Source organism: Sminthopsis crassicaudata, chromosome 4, assembly GCF_048593235.1.
Source record: "Sminthopsis crassicaudata isolate SCR6 chromosome 4, ASM4859323v1, whole genome shotgun sequence".
Taxonomy (NCBI): Eukaryota; Metazoa; Chordata; class Mammalia; order Dasyuromorphia; family Dasyuridae; genus Sminthopsis; species Sminthopsis crassicaudata.
The window spans coordinates 374656245-374665601 of NC_133620.1; the positions used below are offsets into that span (position 1 = coordinate 374656245).

Genomic DNA, 9357 nt, shown 5'->3' on the forward strand with positions numbered 1-9357 from the left:
CTTCAATTTGTAAAACAAAACAAAACAAAACAAAACAAACAAAAACCCCACAAATGCAATAAAGTGAAATGCTATAAAAAAGAGGTGTACCTGAAAATTCCATGATTTATTCTGCCAGTCTTCAAACAATGGGGAGTCACTTGTTTTTTTTTTTGGTTTTTTTTTTTTGCCCCCACATAGTGCTCAGCACTCATTTAACTATTATCATATTGATTCTTCATGATGTAGATACCACCCACCCACCATCCATTTAGAGGATGTGCCCTGCAATAGAAAGCACACTGGCTTTAGTCAGAGAAACAGCATTCATATATATCTGTTGATGCTTAATACTTGTGTGGCCTTCATTAAATGATTTAACCTCCCTAGGCCATAGATTCCGCATTTTTAAAATAAGTGGGTTGGATTACATTATCTTCGAGACCTCTGCCAGTTCTAGCATACTATATTACCTTAACATGAATCATAAAATTCAGTCACCAATGATTTCTTTTTTCTTTTTTGTGAGGCAATCAGAATTAAGTGATTTATCCAGGTTCACACAAGTAGTAAATGTCTGAGGCCCAGATTTAAACTTAGAAAGATGAGACACAGCACTCTCTCTAAGAAAGTCTAAAGGTGTTCTCTACAGTCTCCCAGCAAATTCTAACAAACCTAGCATTAGACATAGCTCTACGACCCAAGACTCTAGATTCCCAACCTAGGATTTTTCCTGCTGTAGAAAACAGTTGTGCCTAATAAAGAATTTGGTTGCCTTTAAATAATTCCACATTTTCTACCTGCTTAGAAAGGGACAGATTGGTTGATGTTATGCAGTATCTTTGCCAAGAGCTCCCTCTGTTGTCCAGAATTTTACTCTCCTTTGCTTTGCAGAAACATGTTTCTGCAAAGATATATTGTATTCACAGAGAGAGTCCCTGTTTATACTGATATTCTTCCTGTTTCCTAATTTTCCACAATATATTAAGTGCTATGAGAACAGAATTAGGCCCAGTCACTGTCCTACAATTCTGCAAACTGGGCACTTCTTATTGTTTACAGATCTTATCAGAACTAGATGTGTCTTTAAAGATATATTGTGAATGATGTACACAGTAACAGCAAGATTGTTACAAAAATTGTAAATGACTTAACTATTCTCAGCAATACAATGATCTAAGACAATCCCAAAAGGTCCAAGATGAAGAATGTCATCCTCCTCCAGAGAGAGTTCATGTTGTCCAATACACTGACACATGCTATTTTCCCCTTTCCTTCCTCCCTCCCTTCCTCTTGTCTTTCCTTCCTTCCTTCTTCTCTCCCTACTTTCTTTTCTTCCTCTTTCCCTTTCTCCTTTCCTTCTTCCTTCTTTTCCTTCTTTCTTTCCTTTCTTTCCTCCTTCACTCTTTCTCTCTTTCCTTCCTTTCTAAATTCTTCTTTTACAAAATGACCAGTATAGGAATGAAGAAGTAAGGGTAGGGTGTTAGGGTCTTACTAAGTGTTAATGAAATAATGAGATATTAGGTTCTTACTAAGTGCTAAGTTGGTACTTGACAATTCTCTAGTTCCAGCTTTTACTGGGAGTTTTTACTTTCGAATTCCTGGAGAAGAGCTTGCATGCTTAGGAGGAGCAAGTTCATTGGTTGAAGTAATTTTTCCCAGAAGCCCTTGCATTATCCCACACCCATTCTTCTCTTCCAGTCTAGCTCCTCTGAAGGGCTCAAAATAAGTCCTTGTCAGGTTAAGCAAGAGTCCTTGCCCCATGTTGTGGACGCCAATTTGTAATGTGCTGTTGTCTCCAGAAGCTGCCGATCACTCTCCAATGGACAAGGTGAATACAACTCATTGGCACCATCTGATTCCTTCTCCATCTGAAGAAATACAAGCAAACCCTCTCTCCAGGCAGTTAACCTATCTGGTCCCTTCCATTCACCACTTTCTGGGTCTCTCCACATCACCTGGTGATTATCTAAGGACAGTGGACCTGCTCGCACTGGACACTGCCCTTCTGGTGGGTTATAAAACCTGTCTGCCGGAGCCAGTACATCTTTGCCAAAAATTAGAAAATTAATTGTATAGAGAACTAAATTTAGAAGTTCCCTAGGGCTACCTGTGGCTCCCCCTTTCTTTTGTTTTTGGAGGAATGTCTTAATGTCTCTGTTTCTTCTCTCTACTATTGCCTGACCTTGCGGATTAAAAGGTATTCCAGTAATGTGTAATATCTTATACTGCACACAGAAGTGCGCAAAATGTTTAGAACTATATGCAGGTCCATTATCTGTTTTTATTTCTTGTGGCACACCCATAATTGCAAATGCTTGGATAGGAATTCAGTAACCACACGGGTTGTCTCTTTTGCTGTTGCCACTGCAAAAGTGAATCCTGAAAATGTATCTACTACCACGTGGATGAAAGACAGACAATCAAAAGATTTATAGTGGGTCACATCCATTTGCCAGATTTCATTGGGTCTCAAACCACGAGGATTCTTCCCTGGAGGGAGTATAGGAGCATGGAAAGGAAGACAAGCTTTTTACTATGCTCCTAGCTTCCTCTCTTGTGATTCCACATTGTAAATGTAAAGCTCGAGCAGCCTGATGATATTTAGAATGAGATTCTTGTGCTTCCTGAAATAAAGGACTACTGGCTAACATGGTTAGAAGCCTATATGTCTTTGAATTTCCATCAAAAATAGGACCTGGAAGTCCACTATGTGAGTGGACATGCAAGATATAAATCTTGCCTGGACGTTTTCTCACTTTTTCTTGAAGTTCCTTAAAGAGCTGATAAATATTAGAGGCTACAAATTTTATTTGGGCTGTGGCAATTCTTTGTACTACACCTACTGAATAGGCTGAATCAGTAATTATATTTAGGTCTCCTGGGTAATAAGTAAGAGCTAGCATGATAGCAAATAATTCATTCTGTTGGGTGGACTGAAAAGGAGTCCTGACTACTCTCTTTATGGTTAAATCATGACAGTATACAGCACAAATATTTTCTTTGGAGGAGTCTGTAAAGATTGTAGGTCCTTTAAGAGGAACCTTAGAAACCTTTTCTTCAAAAATCCATCACCAATTATGTAGTAGCCGGGTTATCTTTAATGGAGATCCATATGCAAAATTTGGAACAGTGGCCAATAAAATTTGCCATTCTGGGATGGTTTCACAGCATACATTAATTTGTGCATTAGTATAGAATGTGTATATTTTTTCAGGACTTATTCCAGATAATTGTATTACTCTCTTAATAGCGTTTAATAAAATCCTAGCCACAAGCACTGGGTAAGGAGTAAAGCTTTGTTCTGGTTGTGCAGGGAGGTTCACCCACTCAATCACACTGTCTCCTTGATGAAGGACTGCTGTGGGTGCCTCTTTTGTAGCAAAAACTGATATTTCCAAGGGTTTTTGAGTGGCTCTTTCAACCACATTGGATAAAGACAATTCAACTTCTCTCAAAGTCTCTAGTGCTTCTTTTGTAAGCTGGTGTGGTGAATTTAAAGCACTGTCTCCCCTTAAAATGCCATACAGAGGTTGTAGTTGATTGGTAGTTAAGCCTAACACTAGACGCATCCATTGGATATCTCCTATTAATTTTTGAAAATCATTTAAGGTGTTCAACTTCTCTGTTCTTAAAGAAAGCTTTTGTACTGTGAGTGTCTTAGGATATACTTCATATCCTAAATATTGAAAAGGAGCATGTCTTTGAATTTTTTCTGTAGCTATATGCAGTTTGTAGTACTTTAGTGTTTCCATGGTCTTTTGTAGACATGCTTCTAACATTTGTTCCTCAGGTGCACATCCCAAAATATCATCCATATAATGTAACAATATTACTTTTGGAAAGGCTTTTCTTACTGGAGCAAGAGCAGCAGCAACATACATTTGGCACATAGTAGGGCTGTTTTTCATTCCCTGTGGCAAAACTGTCCATTCATATCTTTTATAAGACTCAGCCAATTTAACACTAGGCACTGAAAAATCCTCCTTATCTAGAGGGATAGAATAGAAACAATCCTTAATGTCTATAACCCATAGAGGCCATTCTCTTGGCAACTGAGTAGGAGATAGAAGTCCAGGCTGAAGAGTTCCCATAGTTTCCATCTGTTCATTTACTCTTCTTAGATCAGTTAACATCCTCCATTTTCCAGATTTCTTTTTCACCACAAATACTGGGGAATTCCAAGGACTTAGAGAAGGCCGCAAATGTCCTTGGTCAAGTTGTTCATTCACTATGTCTAATAAGGCCTGAATTTTATCACTTCTTAAGGGCCACTGTTCTACCCACACTGATGAATCAGTCTTCCACTGAATAGGAACTGATGAAAGTGCAGGTAGGCCTTCAACAGCAGCCCTGCCTAAAAAGCCGAAGTGCTTATTTGTAATCCTATCTGCTGTAAAATGTCTCTTCCCCACAGGTTGATGGGGATTTTTTTCAACCACAAAAGGAGTAAAAAGTCCTGTTTCACCTTCAAATATCCATCTCAAAGGCCTAGCACTAACTTCTGCTGCTATTAATCCTCCCCCCCCAGACATGTAGGTGTCTGCCTTAATCTTTGGCCAGTGACTGGGCCAATTGGCATCTCTAATAACTGTACGATCTGCACCCATGTCTACCAATCCTTCAAATGGTATTCCATTTATATAAATAGTAAGCATAGGTTGGTCAGCTGTCACAGCTGCTGTCTAATATATTCCTGGATTTTGTTCATTGGAGTCAGAATCTAGGCTACTATCACCAGGTTGCTTATTAGGGGTATGTAACAATAAGCCTGATGCTACTACTTCTCCTGGTTGATAAATCACACGTTGTCTACCTGTTTTAGTGACTGGGATATTAGCTACACGTTCTCCAGTTTCCCACATCAGTGTATGGATGGACACTGTTTTGTAGGCACTCTCAGAAGGTGAAATAGTCAAGCCTACTGTGCCTGGAGGCAAAGGATCCATAGGCTCAACAGGAACAGATTTCACTTCTCCAGGGAGTATCTCAGTAGTCTCTACTGCACACAAGTCTATTTTTCCTAATTTCAATCCCTTTCTTCCATCTGATTGCCTTTTGGCTGATTGATCATGTCTTAAAATTCTCTGGATGTAACCTTGGCTGCCATCATGCCCCATTTGGGGGGCTGAAGCTGGGCCCCGCCTCTCATTTCCCTGGGTCAATCTACATTCGGAGGCCCAGTGGAGACTCTTGTGATATTTCGGACATGGAGTTTTAGGTCTTCTCTCACCCTGTCTTCTCACTGTATCTCCATACCTACACTGAGCTCTTAGATGTCCAATTTTTCCACATTGGAAACATCAACAAATTTCTCTAGAAGTCCCTTGCCAGGAGGGACCCTGTCTTTCCACGTTCATCATAGTCCGGGTGTAAAAAGCATTTGTTCCCACTGTAGCACAGCATCTTATGATCTCTTCTAAAGGAGCATCTTTGTCTAATCCCCATATAATTCTTTTGCAAATCTCATTGGCATTTTCCTTAGCCAGATATTTGGTCATTATTTCTGTAGCTGCATTTTCTCCAATAGTTCTTTTGACAGCAGTTTGCAAACGTCCCACAAAATCTGCAAAAGGTTCATTGGGACCTTGCTCTATTTTAGTGAAAACCTCTCCCTGATCTTTCTGTCCAGGGAGGACACCCCAAGCTTTATTGCAGCCTTAGCAATTTGCTCATATATTGTCATGGTATAATTAATCTGTTCTGAATTCTCTTCATACCGACCTTCACCAGCTAAGTGCTCAAAAGTGAATTGTGTGTTAACTCCTATTTCCAAATTGCATCTGACTTGGATTTTACATAATTCATGAAACTCCGCAAGCCATAACAAATTTTCTCCAGGTTCTAGGCATGTCCTTGCTATGGATTTCCAATCATTCGGGATTAGGACTTCATAAGACAAACCATCTAGTAACATTTTAACATAAGCTGATGTAGCCCCATAAAGGCTACAACCTTTTTTCAAATCTTTAATTTTATTCAAATCTAAAAGTGCATATCTTCTCCTTTTATGACATACAGAGTTAATATCTTCAATCATAGGATATGCATGTATAAAATCACTTATATCCTGTCCTTCTCTCTTAGCTTTAATCAATGCTTTTTCTAATCTTGTAGGCTTAGACTGCTTCACAGGCAATTCTGTTTATGTTTCTGCCTCTTCCCCTCCTCCTTCTTGCTCCACCCCTGAAGGATTAATTGAGGGAGGAGATGGGAAATGCTCCTGTTGCTCAGAATTGTACTTAACTTCATTGTTATCTGATTCATCCTTTTCACCTAGTTTAGTTGACACTTCCCCATTTTGCTCCTTCTTCTCTTCCTTTAGAATAACATTTTTTAAAGCCATTTGGATTAAATTGTAGGTATGAAGTGTATCTTTGAAAATTAAGTTTGGTTTGGAATTGTAGTGTTCACCTAATTGCTTTCCTACTAATTCCCATTCATCTGGATCCAATTCTTCTTCCAGAGAAAAACAAGGACATATGACCTTCACAGTTTTTAAAAGTTCAGTAATGTCCTCCAAAATTATAATCAATCCTTGGCTTTTCATAACCTTGATGATGCTCTCTAAACATTTTCCTTGAACAGAAGGCGTTTGCCCCATTTCACTATAAGAGATTGCTGGTTTAGCCCTTAACAAGTTAAGTTCCTTATTTGTCTATTAGAATGCTCACTTAATCTTTAACAAAGTTTCCTTGTTACTTACAGTTCTGGGTAAGAGAGACTGAGATCTGGATCGGAGGCTTTTCCACTGGAATCAGAATCGTGTCTGTCCCTGTTCCGGAGCCAAATTGCCATGATCCAGTCTAGCTCCTCTTGTCAGGATAAGCAAGAGTCCTTGCCCCATGTTGTGGATGCCAATTTGTAACGTGCTGTTGTCTCCAGAAGCTGCCAATCACTCTCTCCAATGGACAAGGTGAATACGACTCGTTGGTACCCATCTGATTCCTTCTCCATCTGAAGAAATACAAGCAAACCCTCTCCCCCAGGCAGTCAACCTATCTGGTCCCTTCCATTCACCACTTTCTGGGTCTCTCCACATCACCTGGTGATTATCTAAGGACAGTGGACCTGCTCGCACTGGACACTGCCCTTCTGGTGGGTTATAAAACCTGTCTGCCGGAGCCAGTACATCTTTGTCAAAAATTAGAAAATTAATTGTATAGAGAACTAAATTTAGAAGTTCCCTAGGGCTACCTGTGGCAGTCTCTGCTCTAGACCAGACTTGAGGCAGCTCTCTGCAGGAAGAGAAATCACTTCTCTGGACCAGACTTAATGGCAACTGTCTGGAGACGACGGTTCTCTACAGGAAGAAGAATCTGTCCAAGAGATTTGAGTTGACACAGCAGATCTCCTCCCAGAGAGCAATCGGCAGCTTCTGGAGACAACAGCATGTTACAGTAGGGAATGAGAGAAAGAGGGGTTTTTTTATATATTAAAAATTGTTCTAACATGTAAGGGGGAAATAAAATATTATATTAAAGTTTTTAAAAAATATATATTAGTCTAACCACCTCATTTTATAGATGTGGAAAGTAAGGGACTAAAAGAAAAAAATAAGGTATAGAGTATGAATAAATGAGCAATGTTGTGGCTAGAAACCAATCTCCTGGCCTAGAGTCCCATACTTCCAGGGTCCTAGCATCTCAGGACTTGTGAGTTCTTGAAATGGGAAATTGATGATGACCAATGTCATCTCTATTATCCCTATCTTCTCCCTGCCTGATTTATTTTTGGTAATATAATAGACATTTATTAACTGCTTATTATAAGTCAGACAGGGATGGAGTATGTTCAGAGAAAACTAGTACCTCTGGGGTGAAAGTTGCAGACACCTTTTCAGGATTGCTTTCCATCTTTGGTGTCTACCTGATCTACTTAATTCTCATCTGTGGATCTAAAGAACCATAGCATTCACAGAAGCAGCACCATTTTGGCAAATGTGCTAACCCAGATTGAAACTAACCAATGGGTCTCAAACTCTATGGGGAGTTAAGAGGAAGTCTACCCAAGAATGTGAAGACTTTCTTTGGTGGAATAGGTGAATGAGAACAATTAGTTTCAACAACTATGAAGGCAGCTGAAGGTGGTGCTATGGAGAGCTTAGAGCTTGGTTAGATATCAAAGATACCAAAATCATCCACTCCATCTTCAGCTAACACCAGTCATCTTGACCCTGTTCTGTCCCTGGACAGTGATGACTCTGGAAGAGAGAGTGTGGTCAATGACTTCATGCAACTTTGCCTCACTTAAATCCAATTTACACATAAATTGAAAGATATCCCCATACCACTTTTTTTTTTAATTTTTATTTTTTTCCCTGAGGCTGAGGTTAAATGACTTGCCCAGGGTCACACAGCTAGGAAGTATTAAGTGTCTGAGACCAGATTTGAACTCTGGTCCTCCTGAATTCAAGGCTGGTGCTCTATCCACTGTGTCACCTAACTGCCCCTATCCCCATACCATTTTATCATTCTACTTATCTCAAAGTCCTTTGGCAATGAGAGAGTGAGGAAGTAGCACATGTGGATATACAGTGAATTGTAGTCACAATCGTATACACAGGGGGCCACAGGATCGTCTTCTCACAGGAAGCAACAGTGGGATTCAACAGCCCCCTGGGTGTCTGAGCAGCCTTTTAAGGATTACACTGTTTCCCCTCTAGGTATGAGGAAGGGGATAGAAAAGGTGCCCTAAAAATTGCTTGTTTATCCAATCATGACCTGATTACCACAATAGTGGGGATCCCACCCTGCAATCAAAAAAACAAACAGAAAAGCACAAAAACTTCTACATAGTTGATTCTACTTTGTACATGGGAGTGGATGGATAAGACATCTTTAGTATTGTGAAAAATGGAAGGACATTTATTTGGTTTCTACAATTATGAAAATTAAATTGGAGAAATGAAACTTAAATTAGAAAACTGAAATTCACAATGACATCAAGAAATAATCAAGGGTGAAGCTTATCTTCCCCAAAAAGAATCCTTGGGTACAGGTACTGACTTTTGTAATCCTGGGTGGTGGTCTTATATTTGAAAAGGATCTTTTGTTCTTTGCCCTTAGCCCTCCTCTATTATCTTCCTCCTTCTAGAATATAAGCTCCTTGGGGAAAAGAACTTGTAATGAGGAATGGAGATTCATGTCATATAACTTCTGTAACATCTAATTAATGGGAAATCAGGGGAAAGACTTGTGCTTCAGGATAGGAAATAAAATGCTGTCTTTGAAGTTTCAAAGGTGTGTATACTAACCTAGGCACCCATTCTTTCAAGATTGTAAAATAAATCTTCCCTGCATTCATCAGTGGAATTCTTGGTAAGATTATTTTGTTTCTTCCAATATCCTTTCCAGAAAAGTTCTACATTGTACACAG

General features: G+C 39.5%; 1 protein-coding gene across 1 annotated transcript in view; it reads left to right on the forward strand.

Moving 5' to 3' along the window:
- Positions 1-7435, forward strand: part of LOC141539440 (Fc receptor-like protein 4) — a 31856-nt gene extending 24421 nt beyond the window's left edge. The window contains exon 8 of the mRNA XM_074262242.1: positions 6688-7435. Within this exon, the coding sequence (XP_074118343.1) occupies positions 6688-6707 (20 nt within the window). The 3' untranslated portion in view covers positions 6708-7435. The remainder of the gene's footprint in view (positions 1-6687) is intronic.
- Positions 7436-9357: the final 1922 nt, after the last annotated feature.